The 27,847-nt window shown below is 41.7% G+C and overlaps 3 protein-coding genes across 10 annotated transcripts; 1 reads left to right on the forward strand and 2 right to left on the reverse strand.

Moving 5' to 3' along the window:
* Positions 1–1,225: 1,225 nt before the first annotated feature.
* On the reverse strand, positions 1,226–6,968 carry zgc:174888 (uncharacterized protein LOC558116 homolog). The gene is made up of 5 exons (XM_064297939.1): positions 6,486–6,968; positions 5,982–6,079; positions 5,669–5,740; positions 5,247–5,378; positions 1,226–4,885 (listed from the first exon to the last, which is right to left on the reverse strand). The coding sequence occupies exons 1-5, from the start codon at positions 6,496–6,498 to the stop codon at positions 4,562–4,564; spliced, it is 639 nt and encodes a 212-aa protein (XP_064154009.1). The 5' UTR covers positions 6,499–6,968; the 3' UTR covers positions 1,226–4,561.
* Positions 6,969–8,709: 1,741 nt separating this feature from the next.
* flcn (folliculin) lies at positions 8,710–20,283 on the reverse strand. 6 transcript variants are annotated; one of them, XM_064298028.1, is made up of 12 exons: positions 20,262–20,283; positions 18,416–18,622; positions 16,543–16,689; positions 16,100–16,321; positions 14,930–15,096; positions 14,614–14,705; positions 13,323–13,486; positions 13,086–13,199; positions 12,797–12,920; positions 9,823–9,951; positions 9,633–9,735; positions 8,710–9,411 (listed from the first exon to the last, which is right to left on the reverse strand). In XM_064298028.1, the coding sequence occupies exons 2-12, from the start codon at positions 18,620–18,622 to the stop codon at positions 9,204–9,206; spliced, it is 1,677 nt and encodes a 558-aa protein (XP_064154098.1). In that variant the 5' UTR covers positions 20,262–20,283; the 3' UTR covers positions 8,710–9,203. The 6 variants fall into 6 exon arrangements, with proteins under 6 accessions (XP_064154098.1, XP_064154077.1, XP_064154068.1 ...); XM_064298007.1 differs by lacking the exon at positions 20,262–20,283 and adding an exon at positions 19,703–19,821; XM_064297998.1 differs by lacking the exon at positions 20,262–20,283 and adding an exon at positions 19,541–19,714.
* Positions 19,803–27,737, forward strand: leng9 (leukocyte receptor cluster (LRC) member 9). 3 transcript variants are annotated; one of them, XM_064297952.1, is made up of 7 exons: positions 19,803–19,941; positions 20,429–20,614; positions 22,736–22,835; positions 23,135–23,268; positions 23,673–24,002; positions 24,194–24,672; positions 25,073–27,737. In XM_064297952.1, the coding sequence occupies exons 2-7, from the start codon at positions 20,455–20,457 to the stop codon at positions 25,727–25,729; spliced, it is 1,860 nt and encodes a 619-aa protein (XP_064154022.1). In that variant the 5' UTR covers positions 19,803–19,941; positions 20,429–20,454; the 3' UTR covers positions 25,730–27,737. The 3 variants fall into 3 exon arrangements, with proteins under 3 accessions (XP_064154022.1, XP_064154031.1, XP_064154039.1); XM_064297961.1 differs by lacking the exon at positions 19,803–19,941 and adding an exon at positions 20,044–20,327; XM_064297969.1 differs by lacking the exons at positions 19,803–19,941; positions 22,736–22,835 and having other exon boundaries at positions 20,474–20,614.
* Positions 27,738–27,847: the final 110 nt, after the last annotated feature.

A 27,847-nucleotide genomic window follows, 5' to 3' on the forward strand; every position in this document is an offset into this window, starting at 1 on the left:
AGTCGAGGTGCACAGCACACACGTTACAAGCCAAAAATGCATTCCTCAGAAGCACCAAAAAAGTGTGACCAACCTGGTCACTGTAGTGTCCAAACAGTACTAACAGTACAGGCATTGGGAAAGGGGAATAGAATATAAATTTTTCATCTGATTGCATGAGAGGAACTAGGGATGAAATGTAAGATTTTAGAGGAAAGGAAGAGTTTCTTTCCAAAACTGAAATAGCTACTGTAAGGCACTCACTTGTGCATTGCCCTCTTATGATGGTTAAAAAAAGAAATACTGCCTTAATAGGCAACATTCATTTAAGGTCATTAGCAACTTCAGTATTCAACAGGGAACATGCTTGTGTTAAGCTAAAAAATATTAGTTAAGCAACAGCCCTTGATTCAAATAAACCTTTTCTTTGTTATTCCACATTTGAAATCCAGGCAATGTAGGTGTTCAGAGCACATCTAGCTGGTACAGAAGTTGCATGCATTTCAAATTCTTCCCTTAACCCTCTGAAGAGTATGTTTTTTAAAAAGTTTTTTCTAAATTCTAAGTCAGTGTTCTAGAACTATATCTTTTGGTTTTGCTCTGAATTTAATGTCCCTTTATAACTTAATTTGTCCATTCAACAGTCCTGCACAAACGCCTATATGTTTAAACAAAACACTTTGCTGTGTTAGGCCGCTCACATCAACAATATTACCTTAGGGTTAGGGTTAGGCTATTGTTGAGGGTGCATTAAGGACAAGCATCAATCATGTTCAATATGGCTCTTCAGACTAACTGGAATATAAAAATGTTTGTATTGTTTTTAATCTAGCAACACATCATAATGACATCTCACACATTTTAATACCTCACTGTATGCAAAAGAAAATACATTAATATACTAAATACTGTAAAATTATAAACAGTATTACTATTGTACTGTGCACTTGTTTTTACTGTGCACTGTGCAATAGGATGCAGTAGTGCTGTAGCTGTTTTGTGGCATTATGTACTGCTTGGGATGTTATGGAACCACAATTAGAAATTAATACAGACTGCCATTCACTAGCAATGACACTACAGCAGGAAATATTTCTTTATGTATACTAACAATTACTGTATATACAGCACCAAATCACTGTTCCAAGTTTTTAACAGATTTCTCAGAGCTTTTATCTATTGTTAACACAAATTATGATAAAATTCTTATTGTTTGTGATTTAAACTTACATATAGACAACACAAATGACAAAAGGGCCACCGATTTTATTAATCTATTAGAAGATCTTGGTTTCACACAACACGTCTATGGACCAACCCACAATCGTGGCCATACGTTAGACCTGGTAGTTAGTAAGGGGCTACATATTGAAATGTCATCAATTAGAGATGTCGCTCTATCTGATCATTATTGCATTGAATTTAGTGCGTCAGTGCCCATGCCTCAAGTTAATGCTGAACTCACTGTAAAGAAAAGACATCTTACACCTGAAGTGGCAGAAAGTTTCATTATGCATGTGAACATGTTGCCCTTACAAACTCTCCCTTCATCTGTTGATTCCCTAGTAAATGAGTACAATACTAAATTACGGACAACTATTGACCTTGTTGTGCCACTAAAACTAAAAAAAACCTGTTTTAAAATGTAAGCTACTGTGGAAAAATGAGACTGTTAACAAACTTAAAAGAAACTGCCGAAAATCTGAACGTAGATGGAGGAAAAGTAAACTTATAAATAAGAACAAAAACAGTCCAAGGGTCCTTTTTACAACCATTGACAGCCTGATAAATCCCACTTCCACATGCCCCAGTGATTTTTCTCAAATACTAAGTGCAGCGAATGTTCAGCCTACTTCAGAGACAAGATAACAACAATTAGAACGAATATTAATCAGACAAGGCCGGATAATGTTTCAGAAAGCACTAAGCACGATACTCAATATACTATAGTCAATATACTTTGCACTCTTTTACTCTGGTGGATACAGAGGTGATTAGAAAGGTGGTCTCTGAGTTAAAACCCTCTACGTGCTCGCTTGACCCCATACCTACCCCCTTTTAAAAAAATGTTTTTAATTACTTGTCAGAGGAATTATTATGTATTGTAAACCACTCTCTGTTCACAGGCACCTTCCCTGATGCATTAAAGACTGCCAGACAGACCACTTATCAAAAAAAGTAATATAGATTCCTCAGTTTTTAGTAACTACCGACCCATATCAAACCTCCCTTTCTTAGGTAAGATTTTAGAAAAAGTTGTTTTTGAACAGGTGAATACCTTCATTAAAAACAGCAATATCTCTTTTCATTCAGGTTTCAGAGCCCACCACAGCACAGAGACTGCATTGGTTAAAGTGGTGAACGATATAAGAATTAAAACTGATTCAAAAAAGCGTTCAGTCCTGGTTCTCCTGGACCTTAGTGCAGTCTTTGATACCGTCGACCACAAAATCCTACTGCACAGACTTAAAAACTGGGTTGGTCTCTCAGGAATGGTTCTAAGTTGGTTTAGATCATATTTGACTGGCCGGGGGTTTTTTGTTTCGCTGGGTGACTACTCCTCAGAGAAAACAGACATAACCTGTGGGGTCTGGCGAAGACCAGACAGAGAGCACATATAACACTTACCCTAAAGTCATTGCATTGGTTGCCTATCAGTTTTAGAATAGATTTTAAGATTTTATTATTAATTTTTAAATCACTGAATGGCCTGGCACCAGCCTATCTCTCAGACATGCTTTTTAGATATGTACCTCGCAGGTCCCTCAGACGTTTTTAAAAGAAACCTTAAGACATATCTTTTTCGTCTGGCTTTTACTTAAGGTGCCTTGTCATTTGTTGTTTTATTCATCTATTGTTGTTTTACTGGCTTTTAATTAACGTGCCTCGTCATTCGTTGTTTTATTCATCTATTGTTGTTTTATTCTTTTACTCCTTTATTATTTTAATTGTTGTTTTGCTTTTGTTTGTGCCTTTGCTCACCTCTGTTTGTTTACTTTTGTTTTTGTAGCGTTGTCTTTCGGTCATGTGCAGCACATTGGGCTACAGCCACTGTATGAAATGTGCTATATAAATAAAGATTGATTGATTGATTGATACCATAATAGTAACATGTGGCACAACTGTGGCAAGGAGAATAAAATGCTTTGGCGCACAATGGAAAATCACAAATCATAAGTGGAATTCATAAATCACCTGTCATATTTTAGTCCATCATCCAGGTGGATTTTCAGGCATTTAGGGTTTTTTTTTCAAGATTTCCCAAACACCATCACAAGAAGCATTTATAGATAATGTAAAAGACACTTGCTTCACATGAGTATTCACAGATTATAGTAACTGTTAGTCAAAAATAGGATTAGACCATCATGCTGAAAAACAGAATCCAAAAAAAATAAAAAATTGGTGAAAGTATATGCAATACACTGAAATCTCTCACTCAATACCAACGCCTTTTAGTCCTGCACAGCTCATTTCATATGTGCAAAAAAATACAGAACAAGAATGATGCATTTACATAACAAGAAGAGGCTCCTGTGAAATGCATGCAGCCAGTCCACCAGCCAAGCCGTGTCAGTCATTGTATTGGAGGCCAGCACTTCCTGCTCAGCTGATGCAAGACAGGCTGTAGGTGCCTGCTCGAGCAGAGCAGTCGCGACGCACAGCGAGACAACACTGCCGACTGAAATGTAGCATCTCTGGGAGATTACATGGTCAGAAGTGCACCATACCGCGGGGCTCTCAGCCACATTCATCAGTGTCATTGCTCACACGTTTGAAAATATGCTATATGGTTTGACACACTGATATTACATTATATTACATATTACATTACAGGCATTTAGCAGACGCTCTTATCCAGAGCGACTTACACAACTTTTTTACATAGCATTTTACATTGTATCCATTTATACAGCTGGATATATATACTGAAGCAATTTCGGTTAAGTACCTTGCTCAAGGGTACAACAGCAGTGTCCTATCCGGGAATCGAACCTGCGACCTTTCGGTTACAAGTCCAGTTCCTTACCCACTGTGCTACACTCCGTCATCCTATATTAATAGGAGAAACTCTGGTTAGGCTATTTGTTCATGGTGCATCATCAGTGTCATAGGTGGAAAACGTGTCTACCTATGGATCACATCTCTTGGTTGCAAACTTCTGGTAACAAGCCCAGTTCTCTTCAGGCCCCCAGTACATACCATTTGGAATGTGGTGTTCTACTATGAACTTGAAAGCCATGTGTTATCAGCCCCTTGACTTGCACTTTATATGCCTTTTAACCTCTGTACTCTCATCTAATTTCATGTTTACTTATGGGAGGGTTACTGTTGGCCATGTCATTGCTGGGCTGGTTGCTTTATGAATCACTGGCTATTTATGTTGCATTTTTCTTTAAACTTAATTTTCCTTGGCCGCAACTGCACAATGCGCAACCCTCACACTACAAATATGAACCGTGCCAAAGAGCAGAAAATACTAAATATTTTTTGGTCTCCTGTCTACACTTCCTGGTTGGTCTGCCATTTTCCAACTACTGATCTGAGTCCAAAGTGTTCCTGCATAAAACATAGCTATAGTCTACAGTACAGTCCAGAGCAGAGGAAAACACCAAAATATGTATGAAGGATGTGTCGTTGTAGCGAGACTAGTTGGGGGTACTTCACTCCGCTGAGGTCTTTTCCCTCCCTCCATTTCGTCCAGGGTGGCGTTGAAGGGTGCATGATTACTTCTCTTTCCCCCTTTGTGGAAACTTGTGGGAGAAGGGAACACACAGGGCTCCACAGGAGAGGGGCATCGTTCCTTCAACCATGTTGAAAAAAAGGCCGAGGTGAAGCCAAGAAGGGCTTCCGGTGTGGAGGACACAGGAGGGAAAACAGAGGGATCCGGCAACTTCTGGAATTTCTGTAAACATGGCAATAAAAGCAGAATCAAACAAGGGTAGTTAAAGTTACGGATAAGTAATTCAAGTAAAGTAAAAAAAAAAAAAAAAACTCCGGTGACACACTGCTGACCTGATAAGCAAGTGAAATACATGTAATTGAACAAAATCGTATCATATGACCTCACTGAGCTGGTTCAATAGAATCTTGAAAGTCCCTTGGGAAAGAGATATAAATGCTACTTTACATAAGCGTTACATGTACAGTATCATTTATTTTGGAAGCTCATTTCTTCCTAGACATGACAAATGTGTTTATCCATAGTTCTCTTATTTATGTGTATCCATTTGTTTATCTGATTTAATTTAAATTACAGAACGTACCCCATTGAAAATATTGTCTAGCTTTTCCACCAGCTGCATGATGAACGAATTATGAATGTTTTCTTCCCACAGGTTTATACGGAGCTGGTCCCAGGAATCCGACAACATATATGCAACACTGACCATACGGCACTGGGAGACAGAGAGATTCAGAGTGGAAAATGTATAAATGATAAAGACAGTGAAAGTGAGAGATACAGGCAGAGAGGAATGTGCAGAGTGAAATACAGAGGAGGAACAGGGAGGGTGTGAGAAACATTAATAAACACAAACATTAATAAGCAAATCATTATCATGGTCAGCTTAACATTGTAACTTAACATTGTAACTTTAAGAGATATGATACTCTATGTCAGTTCTTATATTTTAATTTACACTGATTCAAGAGGACTTCACATTACAGCAGTTGTACGTATACTCACTGGATCACTGCCGGACAGTAGACTGTCATTGTAATGGTGCGTGACTTTATAATCTTTAGGAAAAACCTTACGCTGCAATTAGAAAATACAATAAAATGAACACAACTTCAAATCACCATGAAGGTTTATATTCAATCAAAATCATTTTTTTCGCTTCACAAACACATTTTGGAAAATTCATTTTAGTTGTGGCTGAATTTGCCAATCTCTTGGAAACAAGAAAAGTAATACTTTTTTACATCGCAACACAAAGCCAAAAAACGGTACTCTTGGCACCAAAGTGCCTCGTAGGTAAGTGGGATGAGAAACTCACGAATATGCCATGTTCATTTTCCATGATGCTCAGAAGATTTTTCATAAAGTAATCACACCCTCTTCCTTGAACTAACAACACTGACAGCAGTATGAACACTGTCGAGAGAGAAAGAAAGAAATACTTTTTTGTTTTTTATTTAAAATTATTATTATTATTATTATTATTATTATTATTTAATTGGGGTTTAAATGGGTTCACACTGAAGACTTGTCCAGTAAACGAAACGGACAGACAGTGTACATTTGTCATGACTAATTACAACCACACATGGAAGAGGGGTTAAATAATTTCTGTGTTACCAGCAATTACATGAATATACGCATGAGTCCTTCGTTGCAGTAAATGGCATTGAGATACAATGTCAAACGCATGTTTTGCTCGTTTGGATTTATTGTACATGTAAAAATATGAATATGTAAATACATTAACAAAGGCTATACTGCTACTTAATTTTAGTACTGTCGAGATGGTCAGCAGGTGGCTTGTTAAGAATAATATTACCTGGTCGTGACATCCTTTCATTTTTTAATGTGAGCACACTTCTCCATTTTCCATGCGTATTTTTTGTTAGATTTTAACCTCGAGTTGGTTTCCAGAGCTGTGCTTTCTCTTTAAGCATTTTTACAACGCTTGCATTGGATTTATCCTTTAGGGTACAGTTTGCATGCCATCTCTTATTCCTTTGTCTTTGTCCTTTTCATTCCCATCCAGAAAACTGTTTTCCGCAGCTCAATCTGGTACTTTCCAAATACTCTTCCCTTGTTCCTCACGCCCACTTTGGACTTTCCCGGTTCCGAAATGAAATCACTGCAGCTTAAGTCTTTCTCACTCTCTTCCGCGCGTATATTTCAGACAAACTAATTTGGATTCCTATTTTCTCTCCAGCTCTATTAGAAGTAGCGACATGCGTTAGACAGCATGTCCCGTTCCGACAGCACTGTCCTGTTGAAGAAACGTGATTAAAAGTGAAACTATCTGCTCTAAATTTCGCTGCGCTTCTTGGCCCCTCCCCCTTACAAGTGACCAACCTCGCTCCCCCCGCCCCAAACACTTTTTCAATGTAGGCCTGTGTGCAGCTTAGTCATGCAACTGTGCCATATGGATTTCATTTTAATTTCCCCTTTTTTCTGGATTTGAGAAAAAAATTAATTAATGATTGTGACACAACAACATTTAAAACTTGGGAAAATCTCTTTCTTGATTGATTTTAAATGGAAGACATGGGACTTTTGGCCGATTGAGTTGGCTGTCAGTCAGTGTGGGATTTCTTAAAGATGAAATCATGACCGGTGCCTCTTGCACAATCGAGTGTGACGCACATCTTCGCTATCTCTATTATTCATATGCTTGCTCTGTTGGCGTCCTTGTAGGCCTACTTCAGTGACATTTTACAAAGAGTTAGCTTTCATATTTCCGTTAAACCATGTTTATAGTATTTAGCGTTCATTTGCATTTAGTGTTCAATTCAGTTTTTAACAGCTGTTGCCGGTATTGGCCATCTCAGGTGCGTTTTAGTTACCTTGCTTCCTTGCGGGTGAAATGGATATTCACTGTTAATCCAACATTCAGAGTGAGACATGAAACTCGAGCCATTTTGCATGTTTCTCCATCCCTTGTGGAGAAGGTTTCAAAAAGGCTCAGTAATTCCTGTCTCACGAAATGTTTTTTGAGTTACATCTTCAATGACGAGGGTAAGGATGGGCGCTCCGTTCACAATATTCAAATGTCAACACGATCAGCATGTTTATCAAGTTAATTTAAATAATCTTGACAGGCTTTTGGTAAGGCTCAAAATACATAGTGATATTCATTTTGTCTCTGGACAGTTTGTGATGTTTTTACCTGATGGTTGTATGTTAACATGACTGAAGTAATATAGGAAACTGACACTCTCCTATGGTCAGTTAATCCTTTTGATTTGCATACTAGTTTGTCCTGAAGAAAAACACAACAATTCTGCTCATGTCCTGTGCATCTATATTAAGTCAAATGTATTTCATTTAGCTGCTACATCAATTGCCATGAAGACTGAGAAACACTGACTTAACATCCACCTGTCCTGGAGGTTTTTGAGACAACTGCACCTGTACACCCTAAATCAGTGGTCTCCAACCCTGGTCCTGGAGAGCTACAGGGTCTGCTGGTTTTCATAGTGACTCTGCACTTCATGAATCAATTAGAGCAGTTGATTACACAGTTAACTCAACTCACCTGGTGTCTTGGGTCTCAATTGGGTGCTGATTTTAAGGTGAAAACAAAAACCAGCAGACCCTGTAGCTCTCCAGGACCAGGGTTGGAGACCACTGCCCTAAGTAGTTAAATGAATCAGTATATTCCACCCCATTACACCCTACACCAGGGGTGGCCAACCCTGGGCCTGGGGAGCCGCAGGGGTCTGCTCGATTTCAGAAGTAGCGAACTAACCGGAAGTGAACAGACGTGAAGTTTCCTCAAGAGGTTTCTGTGCGTCATACTCAATCGTGCAAGAGGATCATAGCCTATATGCCTTGTTACGAAACACGTGAAACTGATAAAACTCCTCTTCCTCAGTTTAACTGACCTAACAGGCATATTTGGTCTCGGAAGGGTTGCACAAACAGGTCTGCGTTTTTTTTTTTGTTTTTTTTTTTACACATGCAGTTAATTTTTGTTGAGCTGTGTCTTTTTGCCATATGATGCTGCTGTTTGCAATTATTATTCAATTATAAGCTACACATGCAAGCAATTTAGAGCACAATCAATTATTTTATTAAATAATACAAGTATCTATACAGTGAGTTATTTATAATTAGATTTACACATTTTTAAAAATTTAATGCATAAACCCCAAAGTTACCCTTCTCAACAAGATTCTGTTATTTTCCCTTCGATGTTACACATAAGCTATGCTTTGTTACAAAAAACAAAACAAAAACTTGACAGGAAAATTCAGTGTAATGCAATTCATAGAAAGTCAGAGAAGCATCATTACATGGTCAGTAGATGCGGTCTGTAAATATCATAAAAAATAACAGACCAGGGCATATATAAAGGTTTTCCAATCTGTTGCTGTGGGCATTGTCCGTTCCCCTCTTTATCCCAGTGCTTCGCCCGGTTCTTCTGCTCTTCAGTGTCTTTTGCAGCTTGATCATACTCCCAGTAGCCAAATCCTCCCATTCCAGATGTTCTCTGTCCTGTGTGCGTGCCTTCACCCCATGTCCATCCGCTTCCCCTCCTGTCTCACTGACTCAGAGTCCTCTCGCCTCCTCTGACGGCCGTCATTAGGTGGCTCTTGTAGGTCTTGCTCAGCCCTGTCATCCAGAACTTCAGCAGCCGGACGTTGTCCTCCTCCCCCGGCCCCGTGGCCCCCAGGAGCCCCAGCACCTTCTGGGTGTCCTCCCGGCCTCGCCCATCTACTTTGGAAAACTTGAACAGCACCTTGACTTTGCTGGGTGAGGAGAAGAAGGGACGGAAGGTAAGAAGTCCACTTTATGTTATTTCTCTATTTTATGACACTGGTTATATCATGTTTATGGTCAAAGTCAGATAACATAATTGCAATCATTTGCATTTTTCCCCACATGTGCCTTGGCCAACTTTTACTGTGATTTGACACAGAGACGACTAGGGGTCGAGAGCAGGACACGAGATCATAAATGAAACACTCACTTCATCCACTCCTCTTTCAGACACAGGAGACAGTGGGACACCACCTCTACCGAGAGGTTCTCGTTGGAAAGTGCCACTTCCACCTTGTTGAGTAGCGTGGGTCCTGAGAGAGAGAGACAGCACCAACGGTCACGCGCTCGCTATCAGACTGCAGGGTCCGCTGTGTAGGACGCGGTGTGTGTGACATTACCTCTGTCAGTGGGCTGAGCGTTGGCGCTGCTGATGTTGAACTGGTAAAGGGACAGGATGTCATCGTCGCAGACGGCGGTGTACAGAGAGCCTCGCTCTGCGTTGACCACATCCACCAGCACGGAGAACTCTGTACAGAGACACGCGAAAACCTGCGGTTAAACTCTGCTGACTAAACACCGCAAAGGAACATGCAGTAAAGCGGTCCCCGTTAGATACGTTCGCAGTGCACAGCTCGCACAGGAGATGAACTCCACAGCATTGCTGTCTCAAATCAGGAAAATCCTGTAATTTTACATGCGACTGAGGGGAGTTGGCATCGCATGCTTAATATCAGCACCTTTTGTCCCTACTGATGCAGGACTTGTTTCAAGCAGTTTGGTTTCAGGGAGGGTAGGCAGCATAATTAGCATTTACAATGGATGGCAAGACGACGTCTTGTGGCTTGTTTCCTGGGGCACACTTCCTAAACAAAGTTAATCGCACTCTATGATCCGACAAGCCGTGACAGGTCCGTGTTTGATTCAGTTGAGTTCATCTCAGTCCTCCACAAATAGTTGCAGACAGATATAGCTTGCTCAGTGTGGATGGTTAGAGGATAAATAAATGGTACACTAAATTTTGGGTGCCAGATTAAGAGATCAGAAGCATTTCACTGATAAGAGATCAGCAAAGTTGATGTTACTTCATGGACAGGGGTCTGGAATGCAAACAGTCAGTTTGAAACAGTCCCTTAAACAAAATATGATTTCAAATATGTTCATATATCGTATTTAGAAATTTGCTTGGCAGTAAATTGGCTGAAAATAAATATTCAAGACTATCCAGAGGTATTCAAGCAAAATACAATTCAGAGGTTAATACCAAAAAGACCCAAATTAAAAATTCACATTGTTCTGATGTCAGATGTAGCATATCATATACTGACCAGCTGTAGTTCAGTGTAATAAGATCAGAAAACAATCACAGCACTAAAAAGAGTTAGTGCATAAAACCATCGATTATCATGTCAATGTATGTGGACATTTTGCAGATACAAACAAGTGTACTTTCTAAAGTCAAAAGAGTGTTATTACTTAATATTCTCACATTCTCTGTGCTCTTTTTTTCAATTGCACACAACTACAATGCATAAGTTAAATTCAACATTCCAAACAGCAATAAAATGAACTTTGTTCTCACATAGATATAAAACAAATCTCAGTATTCAAAAAAATGTGTGCCAGGTATTATATAATATTCTCTGTACTGTCAAACCATATATATAACTCATTGAATAAGCAGCATTAAGTTTGAAAGGAACAACCTCAAGTTTCTTTTTCAACACATCTAGTAAATATATTCCTGCAAATAGATTGAATTTCTTGATTAAAATACATTATAAAATGAAAATAATTTATAAATGATACCATAAACTGCTGGTTGCTATTTCTCAAAAAGAATGAAGACTCCATTGGCTGTAAAAATAATAATTTTTTAAGTTCTTTGGATAAACCTACAATTTTTACTACAATTTGTTACACCAATATTTTTTTGATTTTCTCAATTTAAATTTTTTTAGGTTCATTTGAATGTTTCAGCATTTTACGGCACATAAAGAAATGAGAAATCTTTGAATAATAACTAAATATTTAACAAATATTTATTATAGTAACTAAACACTTATTTAATGTAGAGTAGGTACTGGTGCTGTGCTATGCTGTTGCCTGAAGATGAATCAAAATGTTTTGTGGGGGCACAGCTCTTCTCTTCTGCCGCTTGGTGAAGAAAAGGGTTAGAGCAAGCCTTTTGCTACAGAAATTAGCCAGTATGGTCTCTACCCAACAGTGAGGAGCACTACACCTGCCATATAAATTCCACTCCAGTAACAAAGATCAATGTACAGATTACGCTTTACAACCAGGAATCTTTTTCAGAGGGGGCCATACAATAGCAAATTAAAGTGTTGTGAAACAGCCAGCCTGGAGGACGTGGTTCAGGATATTTAGAACATTCCCTCGTCTCTGAAAAGGATGCCAAATTCAGAGTGGTTTCATCCTGGAGTTTTCAGTTGGGGCAGGGTTTATCAGGCAGTCAATCGTCAAAAACAAGGATTGTCCCGGTGGTTACAGATAGGCTTGTTTGTACAGAAATAAGCTCGCTTGCCTGCTCTGATACCACATAGTTAGCAAGTTTGTCTGTTAAAATGTCACAATGGATCTGCAGTTCTGTTTTCCTCCACTAATGCTTTTTAATCCGTTTTAACTCATTCATTTTTCCATGGGGTTTAAGGTTTGGATGTGACCTGTTTTTATTTTTATTTTTCCCCAGCAGAGTCAATGCCTGCCTTCAGCTTCATGTAAAACCATCTACTAGCTAATGTCAGGAGAAGGGCATGGTGGAATGGTGATGGACTATCCTTAAGTGGTAAATGGTAAATGGACTGCATTTATATAGCGCTTTTATCCAAAGTGCTTTACAATTGATGCCTCTCATTCACCCATTCACACACACACTCACACACCAACGGTGAAAGGCTGCCATGCAAGGTACCAATCAGCTCATTGGGAGCAATTAGGGGTTATGTGTCTTGCTCAGGGACATTTTGACACGCCCAGGGCGGGGGATCGAACCGGCAACCCTCCGACTGCCAGACAAACGCTCTTACCTCCTGAGCTATGTCGCATTTAAAAAGTTACATAAAATTTTCAGCTAGTATGGAGTTAAGATAACGTTTCTTAAGAGTACGTGCAGTGATGAGCAGCATAGTGCATACCATTACGTAAGGAATAAACCACAGCGGGCTGTCCCGTTATTGGAAAATAATGTACGACGGGGGTGGTGATGCAGCCGAGGCAAAGCCAAGGTCGCTTAACCACCACCAAAGTACATTAATTTCTAATAACGGGACAGCCCGGAGGGGTTTATTCCACTTATTCTTTTAGTCTATTGACTGTTCAGAGTATTATGACAGCAGTGCATTGTGGGAAACTTACCGGAGGAGCTGACATGGATGGGGATGGGAACATCAGGGCTGAGACCTAAGAAGTTGCACCGATAGGCCTCCTCATACTGGACACTATAGGGCACAGAGCGCACGCAGCCAACTGGGAGCAAGGCCTGATGGGACACAGGAGGACCAAAGTCCAAATGTTTAGTACCATACTGGTGGACTGAGAAATGGAAAATGAAGGACCGCAATCAAAATGATAAAAACAGCATCAGATATAAGCACATCGTCTACAGTAGCTGAAATGCTGACAGGCCGACTGGTGCTTGGCTCACCTTGAGCACAGTGAAGGCGGACTGTATGAGCGAGGGGTCAGCTCCTCTCCAAATCACCTGGTTTCCCATGAGCACGTGCCATGCCAGCTGCCGGAACTCTGTGGCTCCAAGGACCTGGTTCAACAATCAGTATGCCACACCAACCATGACAATGAGCCTTTAAGAATCAATCAAGAAGAATACTCAATGGCTTTCATTTTAAGGATACTGCATGATATACTGCTCCACAAACTTTACCTGTCTTAGGTGTCTCAGGGATTTGAACTTTGGCCCTGGAAGCTCATCCCCTTTCCCACCTTCACAAAGGAAGTCCCTCCCCAGCTCAGTCTCTGACTGGCTATGTTGAGATAAAGATGCCCCTCCTTCTGCCCCTTCCCACCCAATCATCTCTTCCTCTTGCTCTGCAGGAAAAAAAACAAAACATGGTCGTATTGTTCTGTCATGACAAATTGAATCATTAGAGATTAAACTAAATGGCAATGAGAACAAACATAATTATCAAAATAATAATTCATTTTCAAAACATGTAAACTGAAAATGAATTTGTGAAAACAGGTTCACATTTTTGGACACTGACGAGTCTTGGGATTTGTTACCTACTCAGTACTCTTGAGGTCTTGGGACTTAGATTCTACTGCTACATCTTAGAGGTCTAGGATCTTGGACAAGGCTCAGCAGTGGAAGGTGGTGGCCCTGGCTCTGAGACCCAAGTACACTTTCCACAGTGCCTGGGACACTGTCACACTTTACAACATATGGACTGGCTCTAGTAGGCTCTTATAAGCTGGGTTCTAAGTATCTGTGAAGCTGTGGAGTTTGGAAAGGAAGATGAAGTTGTGAAACATACTGGTTTACTAATAAACACAATCACCGATCTGTGGAAGAAAATATACGGACGATATACATGCTGTGGAAACGAACCTTTGATACCTTTCATACAAACTAATGATGCATTTGACAAGATGCGTTTGTGGAGAAAACAGAATTGCTCATTGACTTCGGCCACCACAGGGTGCGCATCCCTGCGAGCTGAACTAGCCGGGACGTTTGCGCGCCGGCGGCAATGCAGACAGTGCCTGCAACTGGCCCAAAATTTCACATTGATGGCTGCATACTCTCCATCCCATCTCCTCATCTGATCTTTCCTCAGTGCTGAAAAAATGAAAGTGTCTTCAAAACCATCACCTTCCATCTGCCGGTTTCCGCTCCTTCTGTGCAGCCATTGGTGTTTTCTGTGTTGGGTGCGTCAATCATTGTCACTAGAGTGGAGTGTCACCAAACGAACAACGAACGGTTTGAAACCGCATCGAGTATGCACGTTGTTCATATGCGGTGCCGCGTTCAGGGACTTTTCATGATTTTCCCAACGATCCAGTAAAAAACCGAAACAAAAAACATAACTCATAAACACATAAATCTCAAGATGTCTTTATGCACACAAGGGTGTGTAAGGTATGCCAATTCTAGCTTCAGCCATACCACAACAGAATCCTAATGTTATTTTTGTTGGCACACTCGGCAATCCTACCAGTCTGTCTCTCGATGAGCACCAGAGTGTCTTCAGTAGGAGCTCCTTCCAGAAGCTTCTCTGTGAGACGGCTCCCACAAGCTTTCAGGAGCCTGAGGACATGGCAATGTAAGAATTAACAATGATTTTACATGACATTACATATATTTGGCAGACGCTTTTATCCAAAGCAACGTTCAATATTTTACGTGTCCACGTCGCAGTCATATACACTTACATATTTTGTGTGCTTGGGAACTAGTCATATGCACGTTTGTCTACATTTGGCAACTGGAGAGCATAGTGGTACATAGAATTCTGAGTGACAGTGCCTTACCAACTAAAGGAGGAGTGCAGACTGGCCCACAGGTTGGGGTGCTGAGTGAGGGAGGTGAGGGAGCGGGCAGCGTTACCGCTTCTCTGGTGGGGGAAGACAGCAGGGGAGAACGCACTATTCATCCGTACTGCCCTCTGGGGACACACGCACTGCTCACTGTCAAACACCTGCGGAAGGAGAGAGAGATAACAAGAGATCAATAAACTACACATCCCATCTTCCCAAACAACTACACAGTGCCAGATCTCAACTGGGCACAAACTGACCTTTGACTCTAAGGTTGAGAGTCACATAAGGTTCAGGTGAATGCTGATGTTTAAAGGTAACAAGTTTGAAGTTCCATCCATCACCACACAGTAATATACACACGACTAAGTCTCCAATTCTAACTGCAAGTCCAACAGATTTAATTTCCGTGGCCAAGTCGTTAACACAAAGGGTGAACAGGGTTGGTGAGAGAACATCTCCCTGTTTCACTCCAACAAGTGAGGGAAACTAGGTCTTCTCCACCCTAGCTCCCCAGTGGTGGAACAAACTCCCTGTCCCTCTCCGAACCTCCCCCTCACTACCCAACTTCCGCCGTGGCCTGAAGACTCATCTCTTCAGACTATACCTAGACTAACCACCACCACGCTGTATATTTCACTCTAAATCCCCCCCCCCCCCTTTTTCATGACACTTGTTACATGTTGCCCCATCCCAGAACTTCTTGGTAATTTGTCTTTGTCCTAATACTGTAGCTTATTGTTCTGCCTAGTTGGCTTTGCAGAGGTTAGGTCTGAATAGTGTTCACTGTGTGAACTAAACTGTGTTCTTGGCTAGAAATAGCCGTACAAAATAAGTATTGTATCTTACTGAACCTGTGTTTAGTAGTTGTCTATGACCATGAAATGCACTTTTTGTACGTCGCTTTGGATAAAAGCGTCTGCCAAATAAATGTAATGTAATGTAATGGAAACCAGTCTGTCCAGAATTCAGTGACTTGCGCACATGCCTGCGTATCATGGTAAAGAGCCCCGATTGCATTATAGAACCTCCCATCAATTCTATTCATTAACAATATCACAGCAAAATCCCTATTTGCCAGATCAGTATGGTTCCAGTGAAAAGTGACGCTTCTTCTGCTAGCCAAGCTAATGCAGTCTTAATATCAGTAATAGCGGTGTGAACCTTGAGCGCTGTGCTTTGCAGACTCTGGATGGTCAGCCGCAGGTGTCTCAGCAGGAAGGGCCAGGAGTTGATGAGGTAGATCCGGTCCATGGCCACCACGACTATGCTGTACCAGCGCTGGAACCCCCGCGCCAGGCTGTCTTTGATGAAGAAGGTGTGGGAGAACACAAAGCCATGCTGCTCATCGCCAAAAAATATTGGACCCTCTCTGCCCGGACACACCTGCCAAGAGAGATAGAGAGAGAGATAAGGACGCCCTGTTTACATGCCTCAGCCTGCACAGCCTGCCTTGGAGGCAAAGCCTCAGAGATTTGCTCACGTTCAGAAAACAGAAACGGGCACCTCAGTAAGCAGACACGCACACAATCACACGCACACACGTCCAAACACACACATGCATGCACGTGCACATGCACACATGCGCACACACGAGCACACCCTACCTCGCAGCTCAGACTCCGGACACAGGCCTGTCGCACCACACTGAAGAGCTGGGGCTGCCTGGGGTGCTGGTGACTGAGGAACCGTATCCCCGTCTCACTGTCCACACTGACAAAGCCTGGGTGAGATGCTGGGAGGGATCGGCAGCCCTACCGAAAGCAAGAGCAGACAGGGGATTACATTACCCACAATGCCGCATGATGCAGCTGCAGCAAAACACAAGCATGAAAAGTGCCAGTATCTGAACAGCAGAGTGGAGAAAGAAGTGATCTCTGTAACAGGGCATTTCTCTCCAGTCTCAGCCTTTACTTACATAGCACCTTTCGTGCCACAGTAAGTGCTTCACAGTAATTAAGATAAGAACGAGTGGAAAGTTCAATAAAAACCAAGTAAAAGAAATCACTACGCTATAATCAGTAATGACTATAATTAAAAACATAATTACAAGATAAAAATATAAAAATAAAAAGTTAAATGAAAAAAACCCTTCCATAAAAGCTAAAGCTAAAAAGGTATGTTTTAAGTTTTTGTTTAAAAATGTCAACAGATGGTGATGATGTGTTCAGATCCTCTGGCAGACAAAGGTGTGAACCATAAACACTGATGACTGCCTCACCCTGGATCCTGTTCCTGCCAGAGGGATCTGCTGGGAACATACCTCGAAAGCGTATCAGACATGTATTCAGGGGAGAGGCCACGGAGTGATTTAATAACCAATAGAAAAATCTTAAAGGAGTACCATGGTGGTTGAACGTGACACTTCCCAGTTGTCTTCAGGCAACAACAAAACAAAGGTGCATAATTTTTTAATTCTTCAGTCATTTTAATACACTTTAAAACGTATTTTTCTAAGCCTAAATTTCCCACGATAAAAATTCACCCGAACCGTCTGGGCGTGGTAATGATAACTGTCAGTTAGCTATGATTGACAGACCGTGCCCCGTTTCCATAGCTACCCCCATGATACGCGCTCTCTTTGGGAGACTGAATTTTCACAAGCTAGCTAGCTTAGTAGGGCTAGTATATCAAGTATCGGTAGATAGCTAAGGTAAGGACGTTGACTTATATCCAATTATAATTTTTGATATCTAGCTAGCCAAGTTAAGATAAAAGCACAACTATAACGTCCTCATAAAAGCAAACTAGCAAGCTAACGTTATCGATAACATTGTATTATGAAAGCAAACCTCCTAGCTAGCTAACGTTAGCTAGCTAGCTAAATGAATATAACCAGAAATAATCTAAAGGCACTCTAATTTAAGTGAACCTAACGTTAGTCAAATATTTGCATTGTCTGAACAGCAGGACGGTGTGTGCTGTCAGATTTCTTTACGGGGCGTGGAAATGGGAGTAGTTACTGTATTAGTGACGTAGAAAAATGACAACTTTCTCAACCGGTTGAAAATAGGACGATGAATTTAAAACGCATATTTCTTCAAAAATACAGAACGGACATATTTAATACTTTGCTTATTGTGTTTCTTCAATGCCTCTTGTGCAAATAGCACATAAAACCGAGAAAGTGTGAAAATCACCATGGTACTCCTTTAAAAGCAAGGCTGAAACTAACAGGCAAACAATAAAGGTACTTTAAAACAGGTGTAATGTGATCTCCCCTTCTGGTCTTGGCCAGGACGTGTGTAGCTGGATTTTGTATTGTCTGCAGTTTGCCTAGAAGTTCATTGGGCCAATCAGACAGGGCAGCATTACAATAATCAGGTCTGCTAGCGATGAAACTGTGCATTACCCTTTCAGAAGTCAGATGTTTATTATGTACTGCGCCAATTACACAACGTACACTGAGCTTTGCTATACGGACATATAAACGGTACACGACAGGCGCAGAAAAACCAGCGCAATTTCTGGCCAGCTCACCTCACACATGTCCGCCCTCTGCGTTGCTGAACTGGCTCTCATGGTGAGCCCCTCTCCTTCACTGTCCCCCTCCCTGCCCCTGTCTCCCGGTATGGCGGCGCCTGGCTGGGGGGGTGAAGGAGATGGCGGGTGCAGAGCCTCGGTGCAGAACAGGGTGCGCGGGCCATGCAGCTCGCAGAAGTGGCACAAGGCCACGAGAGCATTCATCTACAGGGCAAATGATTGAAACACAGACACCCTCTCACTTAACTGGGCTTCCATATGATACCTGACAGAAAAACATTACTGGGACAGTGTCACAATTTTCCACCGCACACCTGATTACAGGTGAACTCTGATGCCAGTTAAAAAAATAAAATAAAAAACATTTAGATAAGGTATACAATTTAAGATACAAGATGCTTAACGTTTATAACTACTAGATGAGGTTTAACCCTTAGCTTATCAGTGAGAATGGCCTAGCTGTTAGCCAATGGCAACTGAAAAAGAAGCACCATTATATTAAATGTATAACCACAGTCACTAACTGGGCCGCGGCTGCGAACCAGCAGCAGGCACATACGTCTTGGATCAATGACACAGAATGGCCGCCCAGATTCACTGGTCTTCGTTGATCGGAGTGTCTCGTCCATTTACTTAAAGAGCTCATCCTAACTAATATTATCGGTTCATCAACTGATTCACACATTTTACAGAGCAGTTAATTTGTGCTGCCTAGCGTTAAGACGATCAAAACCATAAAATAGTATAGTTTACTCTATACTCGGTGTATATGCTTGTCAGCGAACTAGCTAACTAGTCTAAAGACATCACGCTCGACTTAAAATTAGCTAGCTACATTTAACTGCCCTTTTTGCTATTGTAGCTAGGCTAGGTAGCCAAGTAATAAGAAAAAAAGCCAACCAAAGGCACCTATAACTGACAAGCAACCAAGAAGATGGATTTTACGTACCCTTAACCGTAAAAACCAAGCTATCAGTTTTGGCTAGCTAATTCAAGACATCTGACGAATCCATACCCACAAAATACAAACTATTAGCTAATGTTAGCCGTCTCGTAACATGAAAATAGATGGAAGCTAGTTAGCTGCCTGGTATTGACAACTTAAAATAGAGATGGTGATACCTTAATTCAACAATTATTCCCGTTTACGACGAATGTACACGTTGCATTGATGAAGTAGTCGGAATTGTCATCACTCTGACAGCTAGTTAAATTAGCTAGCAATATCAAAAAAATATAGTTAGCAGTCTATTGCAGCCAGCAACATAGACTCATAACATTTACCCTAGCCCAGTCTTCCTCCTACACGGGTATACATCACATGGTGGCGGCAGTCACGCGCAAAGCACACTGTGTGTATGACTGAGTCATTTCTAAATGTTAGCTAGCTAGCTACTTTGTTATTGTTACCAACCCCGGAACTGAGTTAGTTTGATTCTGTAGTCATCGTGTAGAGTACTCCCAATCAGAGCAATAATACACAGACAAACACAAGAAAAGTGGAAGAGCTGTCCTTTCAAACGGTAGTTGATATTTATATGTAATAACCACACGCTTTTGTTTGAATGTGTGGTTTAGCTTTAGGCTTTCTGGGGTGACAGCTAGCCACTTGTGCTAGCCTAGTTAAGTGCGTTAGTTCAGTTTTGCAGTAGCTAGCTTTTGTCACCAGCTTGATTTGAAAACAAAAAAGTTTTATGATCGTAGTGCTAATTTAGCAGAATTTATCGCGTATTATGTAAAACCTGTATAACATGTCTCATTGTGAACAACTAATGGAATGCGAATAGCTGTGTTTCATGAGATGAGTCGCCTGCTAACTATTCTTTAAAACAGATAAGGTTACCTGTACATGCTATATCTTGGTTTGTGGTGATTTTGTGATATGATCCAGACAGATCACGTTAGCTAGGTAAAATAGCTATCAGGAACGAATATGATCTACTAAGTTTTTCATTCTCGTTTTCTGTATACAGCGATGTAATACGCGAGAATACTCGTTTATCTTTCCAGGAAATAACACAACTGCAGTCCAAACTATGGCCGCAGAGCGTGCAAGTTTGCCCTGCGGGTCAGATGAGGACCTCAGAACGAGACCACTGGATGAGCACATGTCCTCCAACGTGGGAGAAAGCCTGAATCCTGGAGAAACTGTGGTGGGGCGTGACAACAAGGCAAAGCCACAGGATGACCTTTCAGGTGAAAGAACAATGTAGTTTTCCCCCCCACAGATGACTAGCTCCGTAATATCACATCGCAGAACCCTGCTTCTGAGGAAACTTCGACACAATGCAATTTACGTTACAACCTACACTGAAAGCAGGACTTTTGTGGGTCTGTTTCTGCGTCGGTAGAAATATCTGCTTTAGATAAACCTCTTTTTTGATTCTGAATATTTTATATTCTTTACTATTTCTCTGACTTTTCCAATGGCTGTCTTCATATAATGTAAGAATTACAAAGAGTTACAAATGACATTAATGTTAACCGTTGTGGAATAACAACTGCTTTGTTTGATAGTTGGTCAAATTAATTCCTGAAATTAAGAACAAAAATTTTGAACATATTTACTAATACATTGCTATAGTCAGATATACTATATAAAATAATGAAAATTCTCCAGACATTGCCAATGTACTTGGTCAAGAGCCATATCATGTTTCAAATCATAGACTGCATGTATACAGGTCATATTAAATATATCTTGGTGTTCCTGTATACTTATGATCAAATGTAGTGGATGTAGATGGTTTTTGTTTTTACTAATAAATATGGCAACACTCTTTATGCTTATAAAAAGGTTTTTGTAGTAAAATTTAACAAAATGTATTGTTTTCATTAAACAAAATTCATAGATCTAAAAAAAGAAAAGGAAGTACTGTCCTCTCCTGTGGTGTAGTTTCCCATTCTGCACAGCAGATGGTAGAAAATATCCCTTTGAAGATCAATATCACTATCCTCCAGTTAGACCATGCATGAATTGTTTGGAATTATCACACATTTACGCAGCAATCGCACCCATTAATAAAGCTTGTCTTTTTTTTTACAGAAGACTGACAGGGGTTAGCTGGACATGCACAAATGCATGGTTGTGAATAGCTGCGTCAGTATTTCGGCCAATCTAATGGACGTGAATGTGGTAGTGGCATTAGGACTGGAAGCTCACTCTCACCCAGCTGAAAGCAAGCTTGGGGCCAGGCTGAAAGGGTGTAGTGTTCAGTGATTACTTGAGTGGCTTCTTCTGCTGCACGCATATGCAACGAGAGGGAGGCAGATATGGAGAAGTGCAGTTTATGAAACTATTCTGTATTCCCCAGGAGCTCTTTAGGTTTCTGGGACTAAGGCATAATTTTACTAATGTGTCTTGAATGTAATTTGGCATCTTTCATATGTTTCATGGGTGGGGGGGCATCCTATCATAGCCCAGTCAAGGAGGATAACAAAACACAGCTCTTATGTAATGGCAGCGAGCGTTCCTCGTTCATTTTTCGTATTATTTAATTATCTCCAAAATGAATTCACACATACTGTCTTTGGCTCTGTATCACAAGGGTCATGCACACACTGCAATTGTTGGTTACCAATGGCAACACCGCCTCCTCTATATTTTAGACTGCCAGTTTTGAACAGATTGTCTTCATGTGGGTAATTGCACAGAGCGGAGGACAATGTAAATGGCTAAATACAGAGGAAAGAAGCAACTGAGTGACACTAATAAAAGCACCATTTGTTGAGCGAAGAGCAATCATGTTATGAATTCACGTAAATGCCCTTTGCAGTCTTAACATTATTAAGTCTAGCAAGCAATCAAGGGTTGGTGGCAAATCAGTTTGCCACCGTTTAATGATCATTTAGTGATGACAAATGCTTGGCGTTTTAGGACACGGTTTTCCTGGCATGATATCCCAGAAGTCCCCCCAGCCAGACTCCATCTGGCATCTGCCTTTTCGTGTTTAAATCTTCATTTTGCCATTTGGGAGCCGTACCATCTATGACCCGCCAGCATTAGATTATAGGCCTGAGCTGCTTTTTTCTGGATTATAGGGCTCATACATTTCAGTGTGGAAAATGACACAAACGTCTACTTGTCTCAGGGAATTAACTGGTGAAAGTGAAGGGTGAGAATGACCAGAGGCAATTTAAATTCAAAATATGGACCACAGTGAGTACAGATAGCTGTGTATATGTTGTTAAGTGCTCATAGAGAGAGAGAGAGTGAGAGAGAGAGAGAGAGAAAGAGAAAGAGAGAGAGGAATGCACTTACTGGCTAATTGTGGGACACATTATGACATGCAGGTTTTCATTCTTTATATCTTGCAGGGAACAATGTTTGTGGACAAGAGGTTGATGGAGTGGCCATTTGCCAGTTCTTTTTGCTGGGCAGGTGTCATTTTGGAAACAAATGTCGTTTGTCACACAGGTGTGTCATCCTCTGCCTCCCGCCCACCCTGTGACCTCTTTCCATCATCACTCTGATTGCTTGCATTGACACAGTTGCTTAGTGTTGAGTCAATCATCAGAGGTTGGAAAATCATGGATCAGAAAGTGAGCCCTCCCCAGTATTTGCTAACCAGCACAATTCTTCTCCCAGGAGGTGGAACTAATTAGTAAAAGTGTGTTAATGGGTGGAAGAACCACATGTCAGAACTTTAACTTTCTGACCCCTAGACTTTCCACCTCTATCAATCACTCATTCAGTCTCCTCTTCTGTTCCCGCAGCCTGCCCCAGTCTGCCTCAAATGTCCCAGAGAGCAGACATGACACAGAACAGGATGCAGGAAACAGAAAGAAGGTTGGAAAGATGAAGAAAATGCAGAAGAGAGGGAAAAATGTGAAGGAAGTGGAGGGAAAAGGTGATTGCTCACTGTAATACGAGGCTTTAGATCCACAGCTTTAGTATAAACAGACTGGGAAGTTTTCCTCATAAAACAAACATAAAAGATGACAAAACAATTAGTATTAAGTCAGTTAATGCAGAGCAGAAAACCAAGCTGGATTTGCTGTGGCTGTACTGTTGTGTATGTGTACAGAGAAATGCTGTGGCATGTTTTTGTGTTTAGCATATACAACATTTGTTTGAATGATTAGAACAGTGCATGCTCCTTTAAGAGGGGGGATGCTCTCCGTAAGTCTCATTGCTCCAAGACCTATTGTGTCATCTGTCAACTTATATGTTGTATGTTATTATGTACACCACTGTATCAAGTAATGTACTATATACATTAATAACTTTCTCACTCTGTATCTTTCAACTCAGAATATACCAAGAAGCCTCGTATGCGTACAGCCGATGATGTAATTTCCAGGATTTTGTGGGATCCCTCCCTGGATCCGACCGATTTCAGTGTGGGGTACCTGGATCGCTTTCTGGGGGTGTTAGAACGTCCCTTTTCGGAATTCTCATGGGACACTGATATCTGCAGCTGTGACTACTCAGAGGAGCTGGCTCTTCCCAGACACAGGTTTCAGTATTTTACCTACAGGGGCCGACGTGTCTGGGACAGGGAGAGCAGGATGGATGGGGTTTTTGGCTCTACTGGGGGGCCACTTGAGCCTCCCTTTGCTGCAGGCGGTGAGAAGGAGGAAGGTAAGGACACCAAGTGGAACTGGAGTGATTGTGATTAAGGACATAAAAATCTGTGACTTTAACCATAATATGCCAATGTATAAACAAAACTAAAATGATCTGCTAAAATGATGATTTTGCTGTGTTCTAAATTCATGTCAGCGTCACGATGAGCTGGCAGCATAACAAGCTTTTCCACACTGTGTTCACAGGAAATGTATCGCAAGAAGCTAGACCACAGGAATCAGGAGGAGAACTACACGAAACGTGCGACGAACTTCGAGAAGAAAGCACCAGTGGCCATGCAGGAGAAGCCCGTGATCAGGACAGCTTTCACATGCATCCTGGGGTCGACGAGGAGAAAGAGACAGGAGACCTCTCTCACACATTGGCTGAGGTAGCAGGAGACCCTCAAAGCAGCCAAAAGTGCTTTCTCAATGACACCCCGCAGGGCACTCAGACTGCAGGAGTCGAATCAGAAACGTGTGAAAAGGAAGCAGTTGATGTCTCTGAGTTGTCTATGTCGACAGCCGAAATGTCTGTCTCTGAGAGAGGTAATGCCAACAGAGAAGGAAGTGATGGAGAACAGGAGGAGTGGAAAGAGGAATGGGAAGAGGAAGAAAAAGAACAGTTGTCATGGCAGCTTTGGTCTTCATCCAAACAGGGCTCCCGCTCGCCAGTTGAAACCGAGGTAATTCCAAGAAGTATTGCAAATGGAACCCTGCACTTACCGCAAGTGGGAAGTCAGTCAGTTAACACAAATAACTTTAGTTCCTACTGCATCGGCTCAAAAAGCATTATCAGAAGAGTTTTGGGGAAAACAAACCACAATGCATTGACAAGAAATGTGTTTTTAAATTTAATTTCACTTTTGAAAACTTAAACACGCATGAACGCAGCTGCGGTTGCAGATAATTGCATTCCAAATCATCTATTATCTTAGTCTTTGCTGTGTTGACTGTGTTGCAACACGTGCTCAGTAATCATTTATGTTTCTCCAGTAAATTTCATTCAAATCAAGCCCATACAGGGAAGTACTGACCAACCAGGTCAGATGTTTAACCCAAAATGTATTAATTTTCCTCCCCTAGAAACAGAGTCCGGTCTTCAGGGGCGGAGCCAGGTCAGAGCCTCTGGGGCAGCGGCAGAGGCCTAGCAGGGGGAGGCCCACTCACTTCATCACTTTTCGCGCAGACACGCCCACGTTACTCTCGGGGTTACAAGGCCTCCGGGAGGAGATCACCTCCCTCTTCCCCTGCTCCGCCCCTCACTGGGTCTCCCCCGAATCCCTCCACATCACGCTCAGCCTCCTGGTCCTCTCAGGGCCCGAGGAGGTCAGTAGGGCCTGCAAGATCCTGAGGGAGTTCGCTCAGAAACGCAGCCAGCCGCCGCTCTCCCTCTCCTTCCCGCCGAAGCTGGACCATTTTGGAGGAAGGGTCCTTTTCCTCACACCACAACCCCTGTCTGGGCTTCAGTCTCTAAACAGACCCCTGCAGGAGGTGTACGGCAAGCAGGGCTGGCTTCACAGGGACTCCGTGTCCCCCAATTACCACCTGACGCTAGCAAAGATGAAGGGAAATGAGGGTGAGAGAGTGTTCAAGGGAGTGGTGGACATGTACAGCGTGGCTCGATTGAGGGCCATAGATTTCGGGAAACTGGTTGTGAATCAGCTGTGTCTGTGTGTGAATGGCAAATCCAAGATGGAGGATGGTTTTTACGAGACTCTCTGTGTAGTGAACCTCCAGTGAGGAAATGTGAGAGTGAAAATGAATAAACGTGTGGTTGTGTCAGTGAAGGAGCATGCCAGAAGGGACAGGAGGTTGAGAGGTTGAGGCTGAGGAGTGATGAGATTAGTTTACCAAGGTGGAGAATAGGACCAAAGCACTGGCACAGCCCATTTAGTTTGCATTTTATTTAGCATGGCACCTTTTGCATTGATGTTTTCATAGTAGTATGCCACATAAAACGTTCCCAAAGCAGGGTGGCTATGTGGATTTCAGTGGTGTCTTGAGATGGAGTCACAGAATGGTTTGTGAGTCACTGACTGCAAACAAAACTGTGTACCACACAAAAGCTCGTCCAGATTGGGAGGGAGAGCGTTGTCTTTCACTGTGGACAACAGCTTACCTGCAAGTGCCTGGTGAAACGCTGAGGGCCATTCATTACATTACATTCATTTAGCAGACGCTTTTATCCAAAGCGACGTACAAAAGTGCATTTTCATGATCGTAGACAACTGCTGAACACGGGTTCAGTAAGGTACAATTACTTATTTTGTACAGCCATTCGAGCAGGAGGAACCCTGATTAACTTAAACCCACAGTACAGGTAGGAGGGAGTTCCTTTGTCTTCCTGCGTAGTCCTGGTCCCTAATGAAGGACCTGGATGAGAAGTTGCAGTTTTGAAGCTGTTGGGCTCAGCCATGGGGAAGGCTGTTTGCTTGTTTAAAAAATGAAATTCACATCGATCTACTCTGACACTGATCTACAAAGTGGCTATATTGTGCCACACAAGTCTTTTTGTTATGCCCTGAAGGTTTGATTTCCCTTTGTATGGTGTCAGATCTGACTCCACAGCTGGGCTGGTTTGGCAGATCGCGTAGCTTCTCTTTAACGTTCCGCTGCTCTATCGTTAGCGCTCCCCTATAGCCTGTTCAGTTTGCGGTGGCGTTTTGTTGCCGGTAGGATTAGCTTTCGCAAGCACCTCAGCTCTGCCATGATATCACCGCTCCGCACGGTAACACTGCCCAAGGCTGTCTGTGAGGTCAGCGCAGGAGTACTGCTCAGGCTGATCTTGCGTGCCCTGGGAAAAAATAACCATGGAAACGCAAGCTGGCTGGGGGCGTGGTGGTGGGAAGGCAGAAAAAGATAACAAGTGACTTGGTAATACATGGGTTAAGATAAATAATGGATGGAGCTGCTAAGAGAATGTGCCTGAATGTACTAATTGTGAAGGAAGCAAGGAAGCACTTTTTTCCACTAATAGCTGCATACCTCCTTTTCCATGGGAACCCATGGGAATGGCAGCACAGCATGGAGGGTGGGGAGTGCTGGGTGTCTAAACCAAAGCTTACAGACTCACTTCCCCGCTTAGATGCTGTTCATATCTATATGTATGAACAACGCTCATGGAAATTGAAGGAGAATGAATCACTAACCAAATCAAGTCAACTATCAAATTTATTCTTTGATCTGCCATAAGAAACATGCACATGCACTTTAATGCACATGCATTTTGTTTTAATTTTGCAATGATGTTTCTGAGGTGTTTCTTTGTGGCAGTGTCATGAAAAGACGCTGAAAAATGAATCATCGATACCTTAATATCCTGAATGTGCAATAGCACGTGCTGCACATTTGAAAACACAACTTGGGACCAACATCAGTGCGCACAAAATCTTGGTTTCTGTTTGCTTTAAATGTTAATTGACAAATATTTAATAACTCTTTAAGGTGAATCAATCTTAGTAAATCATTTTTTTAAAAGTAATTTTTACTGCAGTGGGCGTTAAATATGACACTGGTGTCTAATTATAATCATTTCATGCAGTCTGAGGGGTATGGGGGGTTAAATGAAATGATAAAAATGATTTGTGATGTATCCTGCTTTTATGTGCTGTATTATGTAACTTAAATGTCCCCTGGTGAATCAGCCTTGGACATCATTGTGTACTGTTATGTTTGACTTTTAAAATGGCTATTTGTATCAAATGTTTAATTATATTTTGGATATAAATACATTTGCACTACTATCAAACTCTATTATTTTTCATATGTCTAATTATGGAATTGGTGCTCATTTCTTTAAACAGAAAACAGGTGAGTTGATATATGATCACTGGTGACAGTGGAACCGTCTTGCACATA

The sequence above is a fragment of the Anguilla rostrata genome, chromosome 1 (assembly GCF_018555375.3).
Source record: "Anguilla rostrata isolate EN2019 chromosome 1, ASM1855537v3, whole genome shotgun sequence".
NCBI classification, from domain to species: Eukaryota; Metazoa; Chordata; class Actinopteri; order Anguilliformes; family Anguillidae; genus Anguilla; species Anguilla rostrata.

What these genes read in the sequence shown, in the direction of transcription:
- zgc:174888 (XM_064297939.1), bottom strand. An exon ending in AAAATGAACATGGCATATTC is followed by an intron (nt 5,741 to 5,981) that starts GTGAGTTTCTCA and finishes TTCTAATTGCAG; the next exon opens with CGTAAGGTTTTTCCTAAAGA. An exon ending in TACTGTCCGGCAGTGATCCA is followed by an intron (nt 5,379 to 5,668) that starts GTGAGTATACGT and finishes TCTGTCTCCCAG; the next exon opens with TGCCGTATGGTCAGTGTTGC.
- flcn (XM_064297980.1), bottom strand. Translation starts at nt 19,103, where the DNA reads ATGTGTGAATCAGTTGATGAACCGATAATATTAGTTAGGATGAGCTCT. An exon ending in GCTCATCGAGAGACAGACTG is followed by an intron (nt 13,487 to 14,613) that starts GTAGGATTGCCG and finishes TTTTTCCTGCAG; the next exon opens with AGCAAGAGGAAGAGATGATT. An exon ending in CATCCATGTCAGCTCCTCCG is followed by an intron (nt 9,952 to 12,796) that starts GTAAGTTTCCCA and finishes GTCTCTGTACAG; the next exon opens with AGTTCTCCGTGCTGGTGGAT.
- leng9 (XM_064297952.1), top strand. Translation starts at nt 20,455, where the DNA reads ATGGCCGCAGAGCGTGCAAGTTTGCCCTGCGGGTCAGATGAGGACCTC. An exon ending in AAATGTCGTTTGTCACACAG is followed by an intron (nt 22,836 to 23,134) that starts GTGTGTCATCCT and finishes CTGTTCCCGCAG; the next exon opens with CCTGCCCCAGTCTGCCTCAA. An exon ending in GCTCGCCAGTTGAAACCGAG is followed by an intron (nt 24,673 to 25,072) that starts GTAATTCCAAGA and finishes TTCCTCCCCTAG; the next exon opens with AAACAGAGTCCGGTCTTCAG.